This window comes from Drosophila willistoni, assembly GCF_018902025.1.
Source record: "Drosophila willistoni isolate 14030-0811.24 chromosome XR unlocalized genomic scaffold, UCI_dwil_1.1 Seg143, whole genome shotgun sequence".
Taxonomy (NCBI): domain Eukaryota; kingdom Metazoa; phylum Arthropoda; class Insecta; order Diptera; family Drosophilidae; genus Drosophila; species Drosophila willistoni.
This window is the reverse complement of record NW_025814056.1, coordinates 8,416,452-8,442,118: the sequence shown is the minus strand read 5'-3', so window position 1 is coordinate 8,442,118 and position 25,667 is coordinate 8,416,452. Positions and strand designations below refer to the sequence as shown.

The 25,667-nt window shown below is 38.5% G+C and overlaps 2 protein-coding genes across 6 annotated transcripts in view; one reads left to right on the top strand and one right to left on the bottom strand.

Moving 5' to 3' along the window:
• Positions 1 to 13,803: 13,803 nt before the first annotated feature.
• LOC6645590 (fringe glycosyltransferase) overlaps positions 13,804 to 25,667 on the bottom strand; it is a 40,239-nt gene continuing 28,375 nt past the window's right edge. For 2 of the 5 annotated variants that reach the window (XM_023177394.2, XM_023177395.2), the window contains exons 4-7: positions 24,390 to 24,492; positions 15,546 to 15,684; positions 14,372 to 14,546; positions 13,804 to 14,265 (exon numbers count right to left, since the gene is read on the bottom strand). In XM_023177394.2, the coding sequence (XP_023033162.1) occupies positions 14,030 to 14,265; positions 14,372 to 14,546; positions 15,546 to 15,684; positions 24,390 to 24,492 (653 nt within the window). In that variant the 3' untranslated portion in view covers positions 13,804 to 14,029. The remainder of the gene's footprint in view (positions 14,266 to 14,371; positions 14,547 to 15,545; positions 15,685 to 24,389; positions 24,493 to 25,667) is intronic. The other 3 variants (XM_023177391.2, XM_023177392.2, XM_023177393.2) reach the window with 2 other exon arrangements.
• Positions 15,710 to 17,113, top strand: LOC6645594. Its single transcript, XM_002068294.4, has one exon. The coding sequence runs from the start codon at positions 15,819 to 15,821 to the stop codon at positions 16,959 to 16,961; it is 1,143 nt and encodes a 380-aa protein (XP_002068330.1). The 5' UTR covers positions 15,710 to 15,818; the 3' UTR covers positions 16,962 to 17,113.

The following is a 25,667-nucleotide window of genomic DNA, read 5'->3' as shown; positions in this document are numbered from 1 at the left end:
AAACTGAAATATCAAGCATTTTAATTTTATATCAATTATATTTATCCTTACCGTTACCCTTGGTCAGATGTTTGTAACGCACAGAAGGAGACGTTTCCGACCCCATAAAGTATATATATTCTTGATCAGCATGAGAAGCTGAGTTGATATAGCCATGCCCGTCTGCCTTTTTGCTCAGGCATCTTAAGAGCTATCGGGATGAAATTTTTTTTGGGGCTTTTTATTACCCGGGTAAGATAAAGTATAAAAATCATCAGGATCGGACTACTATATCATATAGTTCTAGAAGAAACATTTGTGCAGAAATTGGAGTATCCCCATGCAAGATTTTGGGTATGACGATGGAAATATTTATATATTAAAAACCAATTCGACCTTAAATAGGAACTGAATGCTTTTAAAATGTATTAGTTCACTAAAAATACGTTAGGCAGTGAACTTTCTACAGCGATTTTATTGGTTCAGAAATGGTAGTCTAATTGTCGTCCTTGAATTATTGAACTTTCTAGCTTTCTTTAGATCATCTATAGTAGTTAAGTTTTGCATCTGCAAAATCGTAATTTTCGATTATTGTCGTGAAGATTTTCACCAAAATGGCTACCAAAGTCTACATTTACACACTTTTCCGGATTCTCCATTCAAATATATGGTAAAGGCAAAACTCAGCCTTTTTAGCTATAAATTTTGAATTAGGAATTTTAATTTGCCAAAGCTCGATTTTAAATGACCTTTTCTATGACTTTTAGATTTATATAGTTATTTAATATTTTTTCGCTTGTTTCAAGACTACACAATGTGTTTAAACATGTTATGGGTTGCCTGTGATTCAAGCTTTTCTATTTCTTTCTTCAAAATAAAGAAATATGATTTTTTAAAAAGAAACGATTATTTATAGCGAAGTCTTGTTGTTGGGTGATATGTGTATCCAAAATCACAACCCATTCCATTCCATTCATAGAATTTACCAAAAAAATCATCAAACAAATCAGCAAATTCACAATGTAAACAATCGTGAAAAATGGCTATAACACTGAAATTTGAACTGATTGCTCCTACAAGACATATCTACAAGATCTCCTCCGAATCGTTTTCAAGTTGGGAACCGAAGTAAAATAATTCTTAGTGAGATGATACTCTTAAATGGTAAAAAACAAAAAAATGAGAACATGCCTAGTTAGGACTTAAAAGGCAACGCAAATACAAAAATCATTTTAAAATAAAGTGTTCGACTTCAGTTAAGAAACTGCAATGAATTAGCAATTTCTAAATAAAGAACTGTTTTTTGAACAACTTAAATCAGAAAACTTTTGGGAAGGGTAAGGTACAGGACAAGCAAACTACAACAAAAACTTGATGTGCTAGTGGCAGAATAGTAAAGTCTAGAAAAATGGGATACACGTCTGTGAAGAAACTGATGATTGGACTTACAATTTGTGGGCATTGTAACTATCCCTTGCTCGGTGTGTAGTCCCTACAGTTATTATAGTCAGGCAATGTAAATATTAAGAAAAAATCTTTTAAAAATCATTTAAGTAAATGCTTTAAAATAAGGAAAATGTGGCTACTCAAAGAGAAACCCACCGTCAACTTCTTCCCTTGTAACAGGGCCTTTTGTTTTTGGGATGTAAAAATGTTTTAAGAGATGTTTTTAATTAGGGAAAAATAAATGTTTAAAAACTTTGACTAGAACTTTTGTTGGAATAAGGAAAAATTGATTCAGTTGTTATCCAAACAGAAGGAAGTGACTGAATGAGAAAACCTGTGAGTCGTCCCAGTATTTATAAGATTTTCCTAACAAATTTCTCCATGGCAACTTGATGAAAATTAAAAGTTTATGTATTATGGCCACACTGAAATTGCTATCGATAACTTTTATTGAAATTGTCATTTTAGTAATTTAAGCAGTTTGCATATATAAAGATGGTAAAATTGTGGCACGCCACGGTACCTCATATCTGGTCATCGATACTCGATTATAATTATCGATATCCATGTCAGTATGGGATAATACGTAAACTTTTCATTTTTATCAGGTAGCCATGGAGAAATTTGTAAGGAAAGGGTATAAATACTGAGCCAACTCACAGGTTTCCTCATTCAGTCACTTCCTTCTGTTTGGATAACAACTGAATCAATTTTTCCTTATTCCAACAAAACATCTTATCAACGTTTAAAAAACCTAATTATTCCCTATTTTAAAACATCTCATAAAACATTTTTACATCCCAAAAACAAAAGGCCCTCTACTACAAAGGCCCTCTTATTCAAAAACATTTATAAATTGATCATCAATGGTGTGCTCCTTAATATTAATATTGCCTGACTATAATAACTGTAGGGACTACACACCGAGGATGGGATAGGGTCCAAATGGTCTATCTCTGTTACTTTTGGGTGACATGAAAAGCTGTACTCCTCTCTGCTATCAATCTCAGCAAAATATCATTTTCCTTCCTCGATTTAAGCAGAAAGTACTGTTACAATGCCCACTAAAATTTTAAAGTTTAAAACGCCTTTTTTTTCTTATATTTTTGGAAAGTTTTTTTCTTTCAAGTGAATTAAACTTGATCCACATGAAATTTGCCAATATGATAGTATTGGATATAAAACCTCGGATCCTAAAATTTGAATCTGATCGGATAAATAGAACATAAGTTACAGTCAACATAAATCGGCTCAAGCGCTGCCTACTACGTCATCATCAGATCAACAGAGCACATGGATACACACACAGACACAATTCTACATGAACTGTATGTGTATGCGTGCCGTGCTTTGCTTAGGGAATGATGGAAGAAGAAAAAATTGTAGTAAAAAGAGAAGTAATGTTTTGTTTGTGTATTGATGAATTAAGATGTAGGGAAACAAATTTAAAAATGTAAAGAAATCATTGCCAAAGACTTCGGCATTTCCGAAGTTAGCTTCTTTGATATTTGTCAATACTTTTTTAAAATTGAGTAAATAATAAATATTATTAAAAATAATATCTACAACGAAAAATCGCTGCCTTAATTAAAAAAAATTGCCATTTAATCATTCAGCGGAAAGAGAAATAAACATTTTTCATCGTTTTCTACCCCAAGGTAGACAAATATGAATTCAGTTATAGCTAATCAATGGAAATCTGTCTCTTCCTTTTTTTCCCTCTTTTTTGATTAAACCAGAATAAATTACTTCAAAACGGAACAAAAAATTAGTATATTTTAAAAAAGACAATAAATGTTGTCTTCAATTTTGGTTTATTTTAAACTTTTTTAATGATCTATACTGTTTTTGCTGTTCGCTTTCTACATTTAAATATAAGCAAGCGTTTTTTTTGTCGTTTAGAAAGATGCAAGTCCGAAATGTAAATTGAAACAGTTTGCCCGGTTGGGTTGACCCTTTTCCTTTTGGTTTTGTTTTATTTTATTTTGTTGCCCATCTCTTTTTTCTTTTTTGATATTGCTGTGTTAATTTATTTCAATTAGCACAAAGAACAAAAAGGAATGTACCACAAACTGATGTCTGAGAAGAACAGCAGCAGCAACAGAAGGCATAATGAAGGCAGCACGACAGACACATGTCATGGCCGCAGTAAAAGCAGCAGAGCAAAACCCGTTATTCCCCTCACCCCTCCTACTTCTCGTTCTACCATCATCTCATCTGTTGACCCACCAATTTATTTACCCACCCACATTAAGCATACGCCACTTTGTCCAGACAAACTTTGCTTTCGCTTTTTTTATTTTTTGCATGCCGTTTGGCTGTTGATTTTATGGCGCGTGACAATTGTGTTAAGCCCCCCCCACTCGGTGTACCACGTCCCCTACCCCCACTATAAATTTTATTGTACTGCAATTGCATTTAAATTTGCCAGCGAATATATGTGTATTTTTTTTTTAATTAACGTCAAATGGACTTGTGCTGGGCCTGTGCCCCATGTTTTCATTCATTTGCTTTATTTGTCATTGAATGCGACTGTTTGCATGTAAGTCCATTGGAGCATAAAGGCAATGAGAAGAGACACGCCCATAACCAAATCGAGATCCAACATGAGAAAGTGCTGAAGTTGGCTCGTCGATACGTTTTACCCCCTCTGCCCTCCTTTGGTAACTCTTTTAACTAACAATTTTCCCAAAAAGAAAAAATTGGCATAATTCACTATCAAGTTTTTGTGTAACCCTCCTCGTCTTCAATGCTGACCAAAGCACATACATATATCCACAGCCCCCGCAACCCTTTCTCTAGCTATCTATCTAGTTGAAAACTCTCAAATTCTCATGACTCGTTAAACTTTGGTCAACATTTTTGCCAGTAACGTAATCGAAATATTGTGGCTGGTTCTGGGCCTGGGTTGGGGGCATTAGGATGGCCTGAATGTTTTTGCCTAGTTTCAGTTTTTAGTCAGTTTCATGCATAGTTGCATAAAATATTTCCGACCCACAGCCCCATCAACGCCCCCCCCAACCAACCCCCATCACCAGCACCTAAAAGGTAAACATGTTTTGTTCTAAGTAGTTACGTAACAAGAGGGAATGTGTAGTTGAAAGTTTCCCAATAGATAAAAGTGTCGTCCTCCTTTTAGGTGTGTGGCAATTTCTGCAGAAATGTCATTTCTATTATACAATGGTTAAGATGAAAATGGTTGCTTTGTGGTCTGTCCAAATATTGGTATCTCCTGCCTCCTGGCTGTCACTGCCCTCAGACTTTAAAAATGGGCGGCGGTTAGATCAAAAATAAACAAAAATGAAAAATACAACAACAACAACAAAAAAAATGAATAAGAAAAAAGGCATTGCAAAAATTTATGACTAAACAAACACATGGCCGACACGAGATGAGCAGACAGATGAACAAAAGAAACCCCAAAGTTGTTGAATGAAAATGAACTGAAATGAAATGAAATGAAATATTTTATGCTCATAATAATGACACCAACTTCAGGGGCAAACGAATGCCAAAAATGTTATAAAATGGACGCAGATAAAAGACGGCTAGAAAGACAGATAGACAGACAGACAGACAGACAGACAGATACACCGACACTGAGAGACAGACTGAAATTGTGTGAAGTTTATGAACTAACTGAGAGGCATTATAAACAAACAGAAAGACATCATCTTGTATCATCTGGAGCTAAAGAAAAAGAACAAGAAATTATTATTGTTTCAAGTGTCCGCCTCATAAAAAAGACATCAATTTAGTGAACTATATGGGAGTCGTTAGGTAGGCAGTGGCAGAAGACTCTACTCTACTCCCTTCTGTTGTTTAGATTGAAGAACTCTACGCGTGTGTAGACATTGCCTCCAACTCAACTTAACTCATTAACAAATTGATACAACAAAACATTGTAATTATCGAGGAAGAGAAGAAGCAGACGAGCCAAAGATGAGCCAAAAACCCACAAAGTTTCAAAAAGAATCAAAACTCAAAAGACAGGGGGTTAGTGTGTTCTCTCTCTCTCTCCTCTCTTTCTCTCTACGCTTTATATGTATTTAGCTTGAAGCTATTTTCAGCAGCATTTCGCAATTAAACACTCCAAATGGAGTTGGAACTTGGAGATGAAGATTGGGGGCTGGAGATGCTTAAGTAGAGGTATATTCAAGAGGATTCTCTGTTGTTGTATGGCTGCCTGAGTTCCCTGAGTTCACACTGTTTGCACTATGGTTTATAATTATAGGCGCTGGGCACTGGCATTGCGTGTCTCTACGTTTCGTATACCCTTGCGAAAAAGGGTTTATTAATTTGAGTCAAAAGTGTGCAGCATCTTCGAGCATATGTATGTAGGTACATATGTATGTATGTATGTATATTCTTGTTCAGCACGACGAGAAACAGATCAGAGACAATGAACTTTAAAGTAAGGTATACAAACTTCGGCACGTTAAAGGCTGTGATCCGCAGTAGCCGTGATGTTAATATTGCCATGCCTACACCCCCGCCCTAAGGCGTTATATAGCGCGCAGATCGCGCATTACCAAGGCAACAAAGAGACCCACGTTTACTGACCCGATATCATCTCATCTATTAAGTTGTCCTCTGTGAGGGTAGTACCAACATTGTCGGAAGAATCGGTCGCAGGTCTTCACGAAGACGTGAATTGCGCCCTTAATAATGTCCTCACCACAGGATGGGCTAAAGGCAGATGCAAAGTAATACCTAATGCACCCGTGTCCACATTCACAGAACCGATCTGCCTCGCAAGCCAAGTATTTAAATCTGGAATATGTTTATCGCCCTTTGGAGGATTCATACCACTTCGAGCCAGACTTCTCATTTGTCCCAAAGCTTAGACTTCGAGATTTGAATGCAAAAGCAAACCTTTGAAAATTAGTCAAGATTTGAGATTTATAAAGTAATGTTTGGTGAATGAATTTTGGCCAATTTTAATATTTTGTATCCCAGCTTAATCTCAAATACCTAGGATTTAACCAAACGGCTCTTAATAATAAATAGAATGCAGTTTTATACAGCATTTTTGTTTATTTTAATGTTTTTTATAGTAGAAATATAGTAAATAAAAAGAAAGTAGAAAGAATGTCCTTGTAATTCCAAGAGTTGTGGCTATTTACTCCAAGAATTTATTTGGCAACTGGATTTTGATGTTGATAATATGCTTCAGGAATTGCAAATCATATATGTATGTCTGTATATAACCGAGATATGTATACATATGTATATACGAATGCAAAATGATTTTTTGTTTCAGGTTAAGTGTACTCGGCTGCCCTTAAATTAAAATGCGTGAGTGTGTTTGTGTGAGTGTGTGTTGCAAGTTCTGACTTCTGAAGTGGGCGTGTGCCACAGCCTCTGCCCCTGAACTTGAGTTTAGTAGTTGTAGTGTATTAAAATGAGTTGGCAATAAAAACAACGCCAACACGCCCACAGGAGAGCAGCACATCAACTTAGCCAAAACCTCCAGATGAAAACTACCAGATAGATTGTCTACTATGGGCTACCACGCATATTTTTTTGTGTTTTGTGTTGTTTTTTTTTTTATTATTTGGTTCTTGCCTTTGTTCGTTTCGTTTAAGTACCTTAACCCGTAGTTGGATTTTCATGTTTATATGTGTTTGCTTTTCGTTTTGTCCCTTGTGTGATTTCCAGTGAAACATGAAAACGGCAAATGAATTACGAATGACAGAGAGAGCTAGCGAGCGACGAGTGTCTAACTAAACAGCAAGGCTCTTAAGATGGGCCAAAAGCCGCTGATAAGAACATAAAAGACATATAAACACACACATATACACTCGCACACTCGCATACATTGGAGGTGCTTTATTATAGAAAAGGTTTCTTCCTCTTTTTCCTCTTTTTCCTTTTTTTTCTGTTGTTGTTGTTGCTGCTGTTCCACAACTCAAAAATCATGTAAATTTTTAAAGAGAATAACAATTGAAAAATATATCAAAGGGGCCAACTTTAGTTAAGCCGACGATCAACATACTCTATAACATACATAGATATTCATATAAAATAGTTGTTTCCTTCTTTTTACAAGAACTTTTTATATTTAGTTTGTAGTTAGATCTGATCAAAATTTAGTGGAATGGAACTGTCGTCGACTTATTATTAAATTGCCTTGGATCATTTGAGTAACAAAAGTTCTACCAGAAATCCTACACGACTGTTGAAACTAATCAAGAAGATATACTAAGTTTAGAAATTTTAAAAAAAGTTTCCATTTATTCGTTGCAAACATTTGAGCAATTTTATTATACCCTCTCTCTGCAAGTGTGTAATAAACGAAAAGAAAAAAATGACAGAAAACCTGGCGCTGAAAGGTATTTACTTTGGTGTGTGTGTGTGTGTGTGTGTGTGTGTATGTGTCGGGGGTGTGGAGGGAATTTGGTGTGTTTCAAGTGCGTGCCATAACAGAGCAAAAGACAACAACTGAAGAGGCAACGCCTGATTAATTTCAACTGATAAGCCCATCATTTGCTTTTGTGTTGCTTACTTTTTGATGTGTAGGTTGAAACGAAACGTTGCGCAGGCGCAAACATTTTCCAGGTCAAATGCCCCAACAAAAAAACATTCGTCTTATCTTTATCACATTTTGAGTGAAAACATGAGCAATGCCTTTGTTGTTATTGTTGTTGTTGTTGCTGTTGCACGTTCAAAAACAATTACCCCACAAAAAAAAAAAGAAAAAAAAACCCAAAGAAAAAGTGAGACAGAGAGAGAAGAAGATAAGCATCGAGCAAAAGGTTTCCCAGCGGCAACTTTGACAACTTTTGGACCCATGAAGCATTTTACCAAGTGGTAGGTTGCCCCACACACACACGCACACACACACACAGACACAGATCGACAGAGATGAACGCGATGATGTCTTCTTGTCTTGCAAATTCAGCGTAAATTTGTTAAAGTCTTCAACATAAGATCGACATACAACTAAAAAAGAAACAAAAAAAAAGAAAGAAGATCAGAGGCAGTGATTCTTCCCCACCCTAATAAAGTTGTTGTTGCTGCTGTCGAAGTCAGAGTCAAGCGATATTGCCTGTAGTTGACCGTTAAGTATCTTTTGCCAAACGCTAATAGCTTGCAGCTGTGCCACTATAGCAGCAACTACAGATACATAATATACTACTACAATATATGTATATATATGTACATACACTGATCTACATCTCAGATCAGAAAAGATTCTTGTTTCACCTCCTTCCCGTTCCCATTTTCGTGGCTTCACATAATTTAGCTCAGTTGGGCCATAAACTGCAACTAGCAGCCTTAAGTTATGAGCGACTTGGTAACAGAGTAACTGCAGCTGAGTTCATTTCGCTGCTGCAACCGCCTCACATTTGCAATTATAGACAGGGGAGCAGAAGTCTTTGATGCAATCCGAGAGTTATAGACGAAATGTATACCCACGACTACGATTTCAGGATTAAAAAGCTGTCTTCAGCCAATTTTTTTTTGCAGTAACAATGATTGTCGACCAATATTAATCTACTCAAGAAAGTCCGTTAATTGTTCAGTAAAATTATGAATACAATAATGTATTTAACCCATAAACAATAATAATAATAAACAATAATCGATAATTTAACGAAGTTATTACGAAAATACACTGTTCGTGACTTTGGCGTTTGAATGGAAGCTATTTGGCAATTCCTCATCGATTTTGAGCATTAAATGACGAATTTTCATCATAGTTTTGAACTTGGAGACTTAACAAAATGTTGGTTTAATCTTTGATAGACAAAAAATATAAAAATTTCAATCTACTCTGGTTCAGTTCAATTGATTTCCTTTCAACACGACAATTTCAAAAAGCTGACATCACCTGGAAAACCTGAAAATAATTCGAGAAACTAAATATACATGGACAATTAGATTTTCAATTGCCAACAAATAAGAAGTTGTTGAATTAGAATTAATTTACCTATAAATTATATGGGATATTGTGCTTGCCAGTAAAAAAAAATAAACTTTATAAACTTTTTATCATAAAAGAACTTTAGTCTTCAATTAAGTTGTATTCAATATTTGTCTCTGCTTCTAACTTTTGAAATGTGGTTGTAAATTAAAGTTCCATGACATTTTCAACCAAAGTATAAATCAGTGAATTGGTATAATTTATAATTCGGTATAAAAATGAAGTAAGTAAGTCGTCTCGCCGACTTAGGTATACCATACACCAGTAAAGCAAATATTTCAACTTTATTAAACAAATGCATTTTCACATGCTTTTTACAAGCATATCTTAGTATCTCGCTCACTCAATCATACGAGCACCCTAGCGCCCCCACCAGCCAACGGCCAACGCCGGCCTTATGGAAAAACGTTTATATGCATAACTCGACTGTTTTCTGTCCGATTTTGATTAAATTTGGTGTTTTGCTAGATATTAGTATTAAATTTAAGTGTGCCAAATTTGGTTGCATAAAATACGGGAGATAATCAAGTTTTTCAAATTACGGGGGCGGAAAAGGGCGTGGCAAAATTTTAATACATACAAAATGTGTGCATTTACTAAGCGAATATACATACCAAATATGGTGTCTCTAGCTGGAATAGTTTTTGAGATAAACGCTTTTTTTAAATTGCGGGGGCGGAAAGGGGCGTGGCAAAAATTTGAAATAAACTTGATCACTCTACATACTACACGAGTCTACATACCAAATTTGGTGGCTCTAGCTCTTACAGTCTCCGAGACCTAGGTGTTCATACGGACAGACGGACAGACGGACAGACGGACAGACGGACAGACGGACGGACAGACGGACATGGCTAGATCGACTCGGATGTTGATCCTGATCAAGAATATATATACTTTGTGGGGTCGGAGATGCTTCCTTCTGCCTGTTACATACATTTTGGCGACTTTAATATACCATTTCACCCTATGGGTGTATGGTATAAATATAATTTCTCTAATTTGTTATTAGAAATAAGTTTACCTTATAAAATATATTTTCTCTAATTTGTTATTAGAAATAAGTTTACCTTGATTTTTCCATCAATGAAAGAAATGAAATTGATGGAAATTTGCACCAGCAGAGAACTGTTTATTTCTCACTGCGATGATTATTAATATACAGGGTATTGACTTTTTTTTCCGACCGGCAGTGGAACTAGAGTTCTGGTCGTTACACCTGTTGCTGGGGATTCTGCATTGAAATTACGGGAATGGGATGTATGTAGTTAGTTAGGTAGCCTAGGCAACTTCAATCCAATTCCATATCCACGCCCCGATCGCTTGGCTGCCCAACATAAATTTTGCGTCTGGCACACTTGGGTGTTGGGTTGCCTCTTTCATCTGAACATCGGAACTCCTGCTGATATTGCTGGCTGCTGCACTAATTTATAGTTTGCTGACTAGCTGAGTGACTGACAGCCAGGCAGGCAGGCAAGCAGGCAGCCATCCAGTCAGACAAACAGAAACAAGAGGGGGACCTCTGTCGGGAGGAATGGACAAATTATTTGCTTGGCCGTGATATTTCGCTTCATCCTTTTTCGGTTGCTTCTGATTCTTATGCTGCACTCTGGGCACATCCAAAATTGAATGCAAAAAACAAAAAAAAATCTCAACAGAACAGAAGAACAGTGTGTGTGTGTGTGTGTGTGTTTGTTTCTGTATGTTTGTATGCGAGTGTGGATAAAGAGGAGGAGCTGGAGCTGGTGCTGGTGGCACAGGCGAACTAAACGATAAGCATCTTACAGATACTTTGGGCACGCATTGACGAGAGCGAAACATGCCATATAGGCTGAGCACATCTACAAGATACTTTTCGTCTCTTTATCGCCCGATCAGCTTGTTTTTGGGCATTTTCTTGTGTAATTTGCGCCTCGCTGAATGCTCTGCATACAAATGAACCATCATCCCATTCCATCACAAAGACCAAAACTCACTTTCCAAACTGTTATGGCTTGTTAGGCTACTGTTAGAAACTTTTCTTATACATATACCCCGGTATCAGTATCTCTGATTGCTTTGCCAGCTGGCTAAAATCCTTTAGCCAAGCAGCTTCAGCACGCAGCCAGCCAGTGAGCCCAATTCCCAAATTCAATTAAAATTATGATTTTGCATAAATTGAGCAAGAGCGAGGGTGGATTTAAGTGAGACGGTTCCCTCCCGTTACCTCCTTACCGACAAATCCCGCCCCTTGCTTTACAATTTGTATCTAATGAATCGTTTTACTGTAGCTAACCGCAAATTAAACGAATTTCAATCGAAACCATCCGCTGTTAATTTCATTTCATTTTCGTGGGCGGCGCCAAGAAGTGAAAAATGTTGAGATGCCTTTTGTTATTGCCACCGAATGAATGAATCTTTCGTTATGACTTTATCTTTAATGTTTTTTTGTTTTTTTATGGTTATGGGCCAGTTACTGTTCAGTTACCCCAACCACCAAAAAGAAGAAAAAAAAAACTCCGAACTCCGAAATGAATGTTAACTTACCTGCCACCGGATTTTCTGTGGTTAGAAGTGATGAATGAAAAACGAGAAAATGCGTGTGCCACAACGAAAAAAAAATAAAATAAAATGAAAGAGATGTGAAGTAAGAAAGAAGGAAGGAAGAAAAGATACATTGAAATGAAAAGAAAAGGGGGGAACGTGTGTCGAGGAGGGGTAGTAGTAAAAACTTAAGCCAAGTTCAATCTTGGAGTTTGTGTTTTTTTTTCTGGATTTTGCTTCTTCTTTTTTTGGGTGGGTGGGGGGTTTTAGTTCATTAAATTCTGAAAATCCGTAAATTATGCAAAGGCGTGCCCAAGTCAAGCAGATTATCTGAGGGCAACTGCAACAAAACTGACTTTTAATATATGATAATTAATTCATTATCGATGCTGTGTGACTGCAAAGACAGGAAGACAGACACGCAGACAGGCGGACAGGCGGACGGGCAGACGGGATGGCAGACACACAGCTGACAAGGATTTCACTTGCAATTAAAACGAACAAGACACAAAAAATGCATGCCAGCCTGAGCCTGGGTCGAGGCCAGTCCCGGCCAGGCCAGCCCAGACCAGACCAGACCAACAAGTCACAGACCTCTGCCCAAGATGGTGGTACTCCCTGGCAGCTTTCATTCATTAAAGCGCACCCCTGAAACTGAGCAACGGCATCGGCTGATGCTGCTGCATCGGCCAAGGAAACTGATTATCTATATATAAGCAACTAAAAACTGGATACCACAGCGGCAAAAATAATTGCCCAGAACTGTTTAACATATCACAAGGCGATGGGCAGCAGTTGAAGGTGGTATCGGTGGTGGTGCTGCTGCTGCTGCTGCTTGTTGATTCGGATAACCGGCAGTCGAGTGAGTCTTTTATAAAAATTCACAACATGTCATTGGCAACGGCATCGTGAGGCACCACACAACAGCAACAACAACAACATCAGCCGACCGACAACTCCTGAGGTACCCTCAACGTTGACTGCGCAGGACATGGACACCGACATCGACATCGACGTGGACATGTCAATGCCTATATTTCCCTCGAAGCTCCTTTTTTCCCCCTTCTCCATCTGGCTCTCGCTCGCTCGCTCGCTCTCTCTCTCTTTCTCTTGGCCATTCTCTGGCCACTCACTGATCCATATCGTTAAAAGTTAACGCTTTAGCGGCTTAAACATGGCTTTTAGCGTTAATTAACAACGAATTTTCGAAATGCAAAAACCCAAAAGAACAACAAGTAGACAGAATTTTAAGTGACACAGAGCCGATAAGCTGCATAGCAGTAACAACAACAACAACAACAACAACAACAACAATTCCAATAGAATCAAACGAATCATTATAATTTTTTTTCGATTTTTATTTAATATTGTTATATATATGTATGTATATATATTCTTCAGGTGTCTTTTTTGTTTTAAAGCCAACTAAAAATTAACAAACATTTCTTATACACTTAAAATTCATTAAAAATGATTTATACAAAAAAAAAAAAGTTCGATTATTAAAAAGGCCGAAAAAAAGTATATATACTAAAAGAAAAAAAAAACTCTAAACTAATAACAAAACTAACTAGGAAACTTGAATTTAGTATAATATTATTATTTATTTTAGTTAGTTAGACGACTTAGTAGTCTCTTCTCATTGGAAATCTAATCTAAACTTAAGCATAGACTAGACAAATTAATTTAAATAAAAACTAAACTTTGAGTGAAAGCATAAACTACTTAAAAATGGAAGTTTAGGGATAAAGGAAGCACTTGGAAGTTGTGGCAATTGCAATACCTAATTAGATTAATATTTATAAGTAGCATTACTTATGCAGATTTTTGGAAGATTCAAAATCGTTTTACATAGGAAGCACACATAACTACATATATACTATATACAGGAAGAAAGCAAAAAAAAAAAAAAAAAAAATTGGTATTCCAAAAAAACTATATTTATAAACATTATTTAATGGAGTTGTTCTTCGTATACTTAAATGTTAAATCACAGTGGCGAGATTTGTTTTTATTTATATGTATGTTTGTTTGTTTTTATTGACGTTTGCCCATTGGAATCAGTTCAGAACCGTCCAAGAGGCAAGCGCACGCCTGCAACAGCTTCTCTAGGAGAGAGATCGATCAGACATCGATACCAACATTTATCTCTCATCTGGGCGGACAGAAGCTGAAGTATGGGAATAGTTGACAATGCAGCGAATAGAAACGTTTCGGATCGGTTTTTAGATCAAAGCCATCCACTTTGATCACATTCCATTGATTCTTCATGTGGGCATAGCTAAAGGATACTTGATCGTGAAAGGTTTCCGAGCGTATGAACTCCATGGGCTCTAAATGCGAATGGAAATTATCGACGACAGTCAAGGGCACTTTTAATAGATGCTCTGAAGAAGAAAAATGAGAGGGGAAGACAGGGTGAAATGGTGGATTAGTTGAGTCCGTTAGTTTTTAATCGGCGAGAGGAGGAGGTTGGTGCCAATCTTTACTCACCTATAATGAAACCCATTGTGACATCATCCGGAAAGCGTATCTTATCGCCGATGCTTATAAATTTACCACCACCTGCTATGGGTAGCATCTTCAATGTCAGGGCTCGACTCAGACAGAAGCCAGCGCCGCCAGTGGCAAACCAGAAGGTTATCTTCTTATTGGTTGTAGTGTTCTTCTGCAAAAAAGAAAGAGAGATGGAGAGAACGATTAACGGAAGAACTGGCTCATGAATGAATGAAGATAGGGTTGGGGTTGAGGATGAGCAGAGCAAACGATAAACAGGAATAAAAATCCATTTTTGCCAATGGACCAGAGAAAATTGCTTAAGAAACCTGGCCCAGCACATGATTAATTGACCATGTAATGTGGACATGTGCGAGGTGGAAACTTAATACACAAAAATCATCGAAAGAAAGCCGACCCCAAAAAAATGCTTGCCAGGATCTTAAGTGACCTTTTTTCTTCTTTTTCTTTTATTTTTGGTTGTTGTTTTCGTGTTTTTGGTTTTTTGATTTTTGGTTATTCTCTTTTTGGTTAACCAAATGAAGCGTAAAGTTTGGGATTTTTTAATCATGCAAGGCGAACAGACAGAAAGAGAAAGAGGGAGAGAGAGAGAGTGTCAGAAAAAGAGATAGATATTTGGGTTAGTTAATTACTCAAATCCCTGTCCATCCTCACAGATTGAACCACAACAGCAACAACATTAACAACAAGTCCACCGGTTTAAGCCGACAAAACTGTGGCAAGCACATTCATTACGGGATCAGTTGGCGATATTTCAAATGCCTCCTGTCATGGTCCATAGGAGTTGGTTGGGAAACTGGCTCAAAATTCAGTTTCAGATTCAAATTCAGGCTGAGACTATAGTTATGGCTTTGGCTAGTGCTTGGGCTGATGTTGCTGCTGGTGCTGCTGCTGTTGCTGTTACTGTTGAGCCCAGATCATATCGGTTATTAATGATAGCTTGCTCTGGCAGCTGGAAGCCAAATGGCGGCATAGACAAATGGCCAAAGCGGCCACATAAATAACGGCCGACCAACTCCAACTCCAACTAATTCAACGGGGTACCAATGTACCCCAAAAGGAGAAAGGCGATCGATCGGACAGACAAAACTTGTAATTATATATACTATAGAGAGGAAAATATGCAAAAATAACAGAGATTTGCACTTACGCTGTCCAAGTGGATCTCCAACGGCGATGAGATGCTCGGTTTACCCAGATACCAATCCACACTGGGGCTATATTCATCGAGTAGTTTAACCAGCCTCGGTACATTGACATAGTTGTCATCATCAAAGTGACAGAACCACCTGGAAAAATATATAAATTTCATTCACTTTAAAATTTATTTCACATACATAAGCAAAAATCTCTCCTCTCTCTTCATTCATCAATATAAAATATTTCTATATATTTTTGTTCTCTTAAAAACGAAAAAACAACAATGCCAAAACATGTCGAACTAACTTTAGAGCAATTGGTTAGAATTGCTCTTGGTGTACCAGAGCTAAGCCAAGTCAATGTGGCCGTTCTCCATAGTCTATTGAATGTTATACTGAAGAAACTCAATTGTAAAGATGATCTGGTCACAATTGGTGGATTTGAGGGTAAATGCATAAGTAAAATATTGGAGAAATCTAAAATATCGCCGATGCCATTCGATCTGGAGAATATTGTACCCATATCAGAGCAATTGGGTAAAGTGGAGCAACTGGAGAAGCGCATTGCTCAACTGGAGAGTAAATTGGAAGGACATTTTCAACAGATACGCATCTGTAATAAGGTCAACGATAAGAAGTTTCAAACCCACGTTTGGGAGCAGTATGCATCACCATGCGAGGATCTGTGCACCATTTGCGATGAGGACAACAAGATTGCGTGCAGTCTGCTTCATAATATTGATTTCATGAAGAAACTAATGCGACGCATTGCATCGCCTATTATAGACCAAATGGATGAGGTCAGTCGAAAGCTGGAGAAATTCTATGAAACCTTGAAGGAATTCCTTCGGCAGACGGAGGCTCTTTTCCAGCGCTTGGAACTGGTCAAGCAGTGTGTGGTGGAAATTGAGAATCTACGCAATTTGGTCCAGGAATACAATCTCACTTTCATTGGCACCATGGAGGAGTTACAGGATATGCTTGATAGTAAATTGGATAAGGTCCATATGCCGGCTCTCAAGAAATACATACGCGATCGTTTTGATGACATTGAGCAGCGTTTACATCAAATTGAGGACAAGGAATCGTGTCCTCGAGCAGCTGGATTCATTAATACGGGCATTCGTTGCATCTCGTGTGGCAATACCAAAATTGGCGTTGAAGTTGGTCCCCAATCCATGAGCCTGCTGCCAGATGCCCCACAGAAAAAGATGCCCATGGCCATGAATGCAACCGCATTGAATTGTCAAAAGAATTTAGTTTGTCGCTCCCTTGAGAAGGAGCCCACTTTGATGGTACGCGTCAATAATCTGGATTTGAGTGTACTGGCGCAACGTTTGAATCGTCCCAGTACGGGAAAAGTATGCAAATTGCCTGAAGCCAATGACCCCATCTATGGTGTGCGTAATTCCTGTTTTTCTGGTTAAATTCATTCAGCCATCTATCTATCCATCCATCCATCCATCCACCCAACCAACTCATTGCCCGTTAGTGTGTAGTAGTCACACAATCTCCAAATCGTTTCGTTTAAAGCAATAAAACATCAGACTTGATTGACTCTCAAGGCTATTTCCGCTGAGCTGCATAAGAAGTGCACTAATTTAAATTGCAATTACCAACAAAGAAGAGGGGTTGGGGTAGAGTAAATCAAGAGGTGGCTAGTGGAGAACCGCACTCACTGTCTGCCATTTCTTTTCCCCTTTTTGTTTTTTTTATTCTTGTTGGAGTTGTTTTCTTTCATTTTTTTTTTTTTTTTTATAGTGACAAACGATCAGCCATATCCGGTCAGCCAGAGGTGGACTAATGATGGCATTAAGCTTTGCTCCACACTGTGGAGGGGCCCCCTTTTTTTTATAGTATACCCTTTCTGCGGGGTGGAATGGAGATCATAACTTTTTGCTGCTAATACTTAACTGATCGAAAGGAATTTTGCATTTTTTTGTTTTGCAAATTTACATAAATCTTTGCATACAAAAGGGAGAGAACTATTTTGATCTCGAAGGTCAATATAGCTTTGATCCACTCTCAGTGCTGTTTATACAATTGGATCTTTATCCTTAAATTACGAAATTTGGATTAAAAAGAAAGGGGTCCATGTTAAACTTTCGAAAAAGATAGAAATATTGATTACTGGAACAAAATAAATTATGCTTATTATTTTTAAATAAATTTAACAACTTGTTGCTTGTCAATTCTAGAACTTCTTTAGCAGAGTATTAAAATCTTCGACTTTTTAATGCATAAAGACTTATACTTTGTGCCTTAAACTTTCGTTGAGACCGTAAGTATTCAATAAAATCGAATCGAATCATTTGGCTTGGCATCTGTTGGGTAATTTAATATAAATTTTTATTACATAAGCCGCAACTAGCCAAAGGAAATGAAGGAAGACAACAAACAGACAAAACAGAAAGAGAGAGAGAGACACAGAGAGAAAGTGCGACTAGGGAGTTGTATCTAGTAGATGGGACCGCAGTGCTTAGCTATTCGACGATGTGGCACTCATAAATTGCCTGAATAGATATTGTTGCCACATGCGATACCTGTGCGAAACAGCAGCCAGCCAAGCAGCCCATAAATGTGGATATTTGTTGCTGCCTTTTGCCGCATCGTGACGCATAAAAATGCTCGTTTAATTTGCTTAATTATGCACATAGCATAAAGCAAATGAAACCCAAACTTAAACTTCCAGCCATTCCTTCTTCTCCCGCTCCATCTGTTACTACTACTACTAATAGTATGTAGTATTCCCTTTTTCTGCCTTCTCTCAAATTGAAATCTAGCTGCTATTTTATGTTTGCTGTCGTTTAATTAACGCTTGCTCGTTGCCATTTATGAAAATGTTTTCATTTCGAAAGACATGGGGCTCTCAATTGGTGCGGCAGCTGAACCTGGAGGGGTATCGTCCTGATTGTAGTGTCTATTGGTTTTTCTTTTTATTTTTCAGGTTTTCGGCTCTGTTTATCTTATGGATCGCTTAGAAATTGTTCTCTGTGTGGCCCGGCAACAACAAAAGCAACATAAGCAACAAAAAAAAGGGGTAAGAAAAATAAAAATGAAATACGAAACGAATGCAAACTTTAGTTTATTTCCATAGCAGTTTTTCCAATTATTCTCGCTGCTGATGCTGCTGCTGATGTTGCTGCTGCTGCTGTTGCTGATGTGGGCAAATTTGGACCAGCTGCCTGGTCTGAAATGGACTCAAAAAAACTTGCTCCCGGGGGCGTTGGCGGCAACGGCGGCTGCGTCGTCATTTCACATTGCAGGCGAAATGAGTTTATGTCTGGGGCCATAATAAAAAATGATTGACGGGGCACTTCAACTCGAGCCAGAGTCAAGGAGTGAGTGAGTGAATGAGAGAGGAAGGGTATAGGCAAAGAAGAAGAAGTGGGAGTTGGTGCAGAGATAGAGAAAGAGAGAGAGAGCGAGAACAAGTCAGAGGGAAGGCGCAGTCTTAATAGATTTCGCATTAAGAGCTGGGGCAACTTAGTTGCCGCTGAAGAACAGCCAGCGCTAAAAGTATTTTGACAGGCACTCGAGCACCATACCAGATAAGCGATCGCCAAAAACCAAGAGACCAAGAGACCGAGAGACAGAGAGAGAGGATGACGAACTGATTTCATTTCATTTTCTCCCCTTACAAAAACCCAAGACTGAATCTTGCAATTAGCAATAAGTCAGCTGTCATCCAAACGAAACGAAAGGTGAGTAGTGGCAGTAAGTTGAAATATTTTAAAGATTCGAATTTGCGGATTGATACAAATCAATGTGTCATGTCAGACAGAGAGCGAGAGACAGAGAGACACAGAGAAAGAGATATAGAGAGAGCCAGCACGAGGCAGACAACAAGATATTTACATTAAGCCCGAGACCAGGGCACTTAAATCAGTCCAGCAGAAACGGAAAAAAAAGGAGGAAAAATAAAAATGTTGAGCTCATTAACAACAGCAACAATGACAACAGCAACAAGGCCTACAACAACAACAACAACAACAATAATAATAATAACGACCACACGAGCTAAAAAGGGAAATTAATCTTCTCATTTTGAATGCAGTTTTGAATTCTTCTTTTTTGTCATTTGGTTTCCCTTTTCTTTTTTTCCTTTTTTTTTTTTTTGCCATTAAGTGCAGCATGAGTCAGTTGAAGATTTAAACAGAGAGAAAGAGAGTCTGCGCGCATGCCCAATGCGAATGCCAGTGCCAATGCCAGTTCCAGTGGCTGTGACCGTGCCCGTGCCCGTGCCCGTACCCATTTCTCTGCCTGTTTGCCTACCCGCTGCTTTTATGTATCTGAATCTGGCAGATACAATAGCCAACAATAAGAAGCATTTCACTTTTCCTTGCCTTTGACGCGCTCATTGAACAATTGAAACGCATTTGTCAGCGTTGACCACACGGCAAGTTGCTTTGCCACTTTGCCATAGTTTGCCCCAAGCTGACAAAGCAAATCATTAATTTCTGAGACAACAACAAAACAGACCGCAACCAAAAGCGTGAATATATATGTATCTTTTAGATACATGTTTGCAAATTGAAGCCAATTGTTGACAATTGTGTTGTGTGTGTGTGTGTGTGTGGGAGTAGGAAGCGACTAAGAGGGGCATACATCTAAACTAGAACTAGCTTAGTCTCCCTCTCTCACACACTCTCTCTCTTTCTCTGTCTGTTGCTCTATTTGATTCATCTACTACTTCCCGGATGTGGATAACTTTAGAGTAGAAGTTGCATTTTTCTCTGTTGCTATTGCAACTTCATATGCATATATACATACATTGGAATTGCTTGCTTCCGCTTGCCACAAATTCTGATAAAAAGATTTTGCAACAGCAACGACAACAACAACAACAACAGCAACACCAACGACAGCAATGTCAACATTTATTTACTGCGGCCTTTCCACCTTCAACCAAACACATCCTCATCCCCATCCCCATCCCCATTCACATTCCCATCCCCATTTCCATCTACATCTTCATCTCTCTACCCCACTTATCCCCTTTGCATTGACTCAATTGAATAATTGAGGTGGTGGTGGCGGTGGTGGTGATGGCGGTGGCGGTTGCTGTGGTTATTTTTGTTGTTGGTGGTGGTGCCACAAGTGGCATATAAATGAAATGGATGCGTTTCTAAAACGCTTGTGGAAGTGTCGCATTGAGTGCTTGGTAGCTCCCAACTAAAAAGTGAAGTTGCAGTTCGCTTCACACGCATCTCCTATAAACAGAGACAACAACAAATATAAGACGAAGAGAAATTTTTTCTCACACATGCAACATCTGGTTTTCCACATATGCCACGGAATGCTTATGATTTTTCCTAACCCCTCACCAGGCACCCCCTAGATCACACTCTCTTCCCCCATCTCCCTCTTTCTCTCACTCTCTGTTATAAAAGAAAATCCCACTGCATTGAGTGCATTGCCAACCACAATTAAAAATTGTCACAGACTTAGATGGAGATGGGTTTTTATGTCTCTCTCTCTCACTCACTCACTCACTCACTCTCGTCCCCCTCTAGTGTTATTATTTCATGGCTCAATATGGGATTAGCTTAGGGGAAAAACAAGCTGGCAACAAGTAGCAAGCAAAGCAAAGGCGCCTGGGAAATTTTCATTGATGAGCAAACAACTGAAATCATATTAAAATAACGAAAAGCCACAACAACAACGACAACAACAATTTTTACAAAAAGAAAATATTAAAATTCCCACGCACCCTGCAAAATATTGGGAATTCCAAGCAACAAGCAACAGAGCCTTATTTAAGGATGGAGGAGAGGATTGCCAAAACAAAACAGTTCATCATTAAATGGCATGTAACATCATTATGATCATCAAAAAGCTTGACGGCTGATGACGGCCCTCCTCATCCATCCTCCTCATCCTTTTGGGCCTTCGATTCCTTGCTTTTGTTGTTGGTGTTGTGTACTCCATTTGCATTTTATGCTGTGAATATTACGCATAATACGTGTTGTAATTACCCAAGTCCTCATCAACAGTCCCCCAAAGCCAGTTTATTTGCCGTTATTATGTCAAAAAAATTGTGATTACGAAACGTGAAAAACGTTGAGCGTGCCACATGATGAAGATGCCAAAGAGAAAGAAACAAAGGCCAAGTAAGATAGTTAGTCGTTGTCGGATATACACTACTTCATGCCACATTAGCAAACTCCTCTTAAACTCTCTGGGTCTGGGCTAATTTAATTAAAGGATAATATAAAAACTGTGAAAATAGTTGCAATTTTTGAGTGACTCTTTCTGCCCAAGAATTTATAACTAAAAACTAGGCCAATCAGATATGTATATAGTGCCTATTCATCTGTTTATCTGAAGGATAGGGTATCGAAATTGCTTATGCGTCATTGAAGGTCTCTTTACCTCTCTTTCGAAACAAAACCTGTGATTGCAATCAGATAAGTGTCTGTTTATACAATTGCCTGACAAGTTTTGCCAGCAAGCAACTGTATCTCCTCGAAAACATTAGGTGTGGCCGTTGCTGCTGCTGCTGCTGCTGTCCCACTACAATATCCACACCCAAAACTTAATGGAGAAAAAAAAATAAAAGATAAATTAGAACTTGAAACAAATAAATCGAAAGAGATTAAGCAAAGCTGCTTTTTTTTTTTTTGTTGCTTTTGCTTTTGTTTGAGAAAGGAATTTTCAGCTTAAGACAAGGCAAACAACAAAAACGCACACACATACATATATATGAGACAACAACAAAAAAACTAATTAATAAATATATATATTTTTCCAAGCAAAATGTCGCGCACAGTGGGGCATAACCCTTTTTTACGTAAACACCTTTGGCGCCTATGTGTGGAATTTCTTTATGAACTGTCCGAAACGATTTCACGACGTCGACGGCTTTAAGTTTATAATTGATGATTGCTGTCGGTTCATTTAATGGAATAGAGTTTTGAGAGTGACGTGCCAGGTCATTGGCTAGTTGTTGTCTATGACTTATTTGTGACTTGCAGTTGCTTTGGCTTTAGCTATTGTTGCTGTTGTAATTATAATTAAATTGCACTAATTGTTCAGTATTATAATGGATATCCAACACCAACAGCAGCAGCAGCAGCAACCACTTCGTCGTGCAATTAGCCAGCCAAGGCGAACGAAAAGGCGTTCCCCTCTCTCTCTATATGTATGTATATGGCACAGTGGAGCAAATAATTCATTTTTTATGCGCAAATAAATTTACATTATACAACAGAAAATGCAATTAAAAAATCTGCTCTTTGCAAGATTTGCATTTAATAGAACTACTTTTGCTTTGATGGGGCGACGGCGAAGGGGTTTGGGGAGGCAGGGGGGGACCCACTCCACAGCGGCACCCCACTGTTTAGTGTAAAACAAAAAAAAGAAAACCAATTTCATTGGTAGCAACATGTTGCTGCTGTACAACTTACATACGCACGGCAGCAACACGGTGTTGTAAGGAGAGAAAAAGGAACGCAACAGCAGCAGCAGCAGCAGCAAGTAAACCAAGCGACAGCGGAGTGAAGTAGCGGGCACAGCAGCGTGCCATAATTGCCAGTTCGAATGCACGTTAATTAACCTCTTTTTCATGATTCGCTTGGGTTTTGTTTGGCCAGGGATTTCGATTTCAATGTTGTTGTTGGTGCTGGCTGCTGCTGCTGGCCGGTTGGCAGTTAAGCAAAATTTTTAAACGTCTCCAATCAGCCCAAGCCCGGGAGGGAAGAAGGATGCCCAAGCAGTTTCCTGTGCCACCTGATACCATTTCATATTTTTTTGTTTTTTTTTTCGACTTGGACCCACCACCAGCAACAGCCGCAGCCGTAACCGCATCAACTGCAGCAACAAGAGTCTTCTCTTTGCTCATAACTGCACATTTTCATTGCTTGCCATTTATTTTGTTTCATTTTTTTACTGCTACTCCCAGCATCAACAACAGCAACAAAATGTTGCAGGCCACATATTGCTCTTACTGTTGCCGTTCCTGTTGCTGTTGCTGTGGCTGTGGCTATTGCTATTGATTGCATGCTCTGCGCTTTTATAATGACAGTTTCAAGTTCTAAGCCAAAACGGCCAGTCAACTTAAGATGAAAACAACAACAACAGCGACAACAACAACAGCCAGAACAGCTCTCGTCATCCTCATCATCTATCTAAAGTCCAAGCATGTCCGAGTTGTTCTAGATTTCTAGTTTTCTGCTCAGCGTAATTACAAATAAGTAAAGTAAGAAGTAAGGAAAAGAACGAGCCAAGTAACAACCAAGTAAAGAATTTCTAGGCTGCTCCTTTGGGCGCTAGTTGAAGTGTCTTTTCTGGTTCTTTGCGGTTTTGTTGTTGCCGGACAAGTTTCGAGTGGCTGATGCAGAGTGAATGAGCAAGAAAGAAAGAGAGAGAGAGAGAGAGAGGGGCGATGTTTGCTGCGTCTTAATTGCGCAAATTAGAACGCATGGCAGCTGCAACAGTGCTGGGTGTTTGCTTTACCCATGGATAGAATGATGGGCTTCTCTTGCGGTTGCTTATTAAAAGCATTAAAGTCTATTATTACAACCCAAGTAGCAACCACAGCAGCAACAGCAACATCAACAGCAACAACTATAAAAAGTCATTGCTCTCGGCAATATATTTCTAGTTGTTAAGTAAAAATGCACCGAATGAGCATTTAGCTGGCAAATATGACAACATTTACAGCAGAATAACCCATCAGGGACATGACCTTTAGCAACATCTCCTTTGCAACAGAATAATGTAATAATTTTGCATGAAATTGAAACACGTATGTGCAAAAATGTATATGAGAATGGGAATATCCATCTGCCCCATAAGAAGAAAATCGAATAAAACATGTTCAATATGCTTATAACTATGTAGATAATACTCACTTCTTGCCACTCTCCAGAAAGACATCCAATTCTGCAGACATTTTACAGCACAAGGCCTTGCGAAAATGGCCCTGTGAGCATTTCGTGTTTATGAGATGGCCCTCTGCGGAAAAAAAGGAAACGAATTGAAGAAAAGAGATGAGTAAAATACAAAAACAAAAAAAAAAAAAAAAAAGGGTTGTGGTAACATTTTGATAAAGATTGGTAAGTAATTAAGCAAGCGAGGAACAAGAAACAGAAGGATGATATGCAGGCTGGTCAGGTGGATAAGGCGGAGGGGGCGAATTGAGGATACCACTTCTATGTTAATTAACTAAAAGGCCAAGTTCATATCAACCAAATACAAAACACACACACACACAAACACACACTCACTCACATACGGGAGAGACCAAAAACAGTAGCTTGTTAGTCGAGAATGCCGCTCATATCCAGCGGATACATTTTGTATCGTTTGACAGCCGCCGCCGCCGTCGTTGTCGACGCCGATAAAGATACAAGGGACAACAGAGAGAGAGCAAGAGAGAGAGAGAGAAAGAGAGATGCCTAAGGAGGAGATGGAGATGGAGTAGAAGGCGGCAAAAAAAGCAGAGCAACGCACAAAAACTTTTGCGCCTTAATTGGATGAAAATTGTTGAAATATTTAAAACACACACACTCAAACCAGCGCACACACTCACACACATGCACACATATGCACACTTGGCTGAAGGGGACAAACTTCAATCCTTCCTATCCTTTGTCCCATACCAAAAAGAAGAGAATGGCTAAGGGTCTCAGGGTAAGGGTAACCGAACACACATAACTCAAAATCCCCAAGTGTGTTTAGCAGAATCCTTTGGCCAGTTCTTTGCCTAATCAAAATACCGCAAAATCTGCAAGGAGTCTGCGTGCGTGTGTATGTGTTTGAGTGTGCGTGTATATGAAATTTGAGATCGCATACACTTTGTCCCACCAGCCTTATCCTCATCCTCATCCTCATCATTCTCCCCTCTCTCTCTATGTGTATGCAAAAATAAAACACAATTTTTTAAGCGAAATTGAAATTTGAACTTTTTTTTTTGTTATTCTTGTTGTTGTTTTTTTAATTAAACTCTTCGAACAGAGGTTCATTCGTTCTTTCGTGCAGCAGCAGCAGCAGCAGCAACTTCAATCTTGAAACCGAAGCGCAGGCCAAGCTGCAATTCAATTAAAATGCGGGTGAGTGATGAAGATTTTTTTCTTCTTCTTTATTTTGTTTTTTATTTTTTTTTTTTTTTCATCGAGGTCGGTACACAC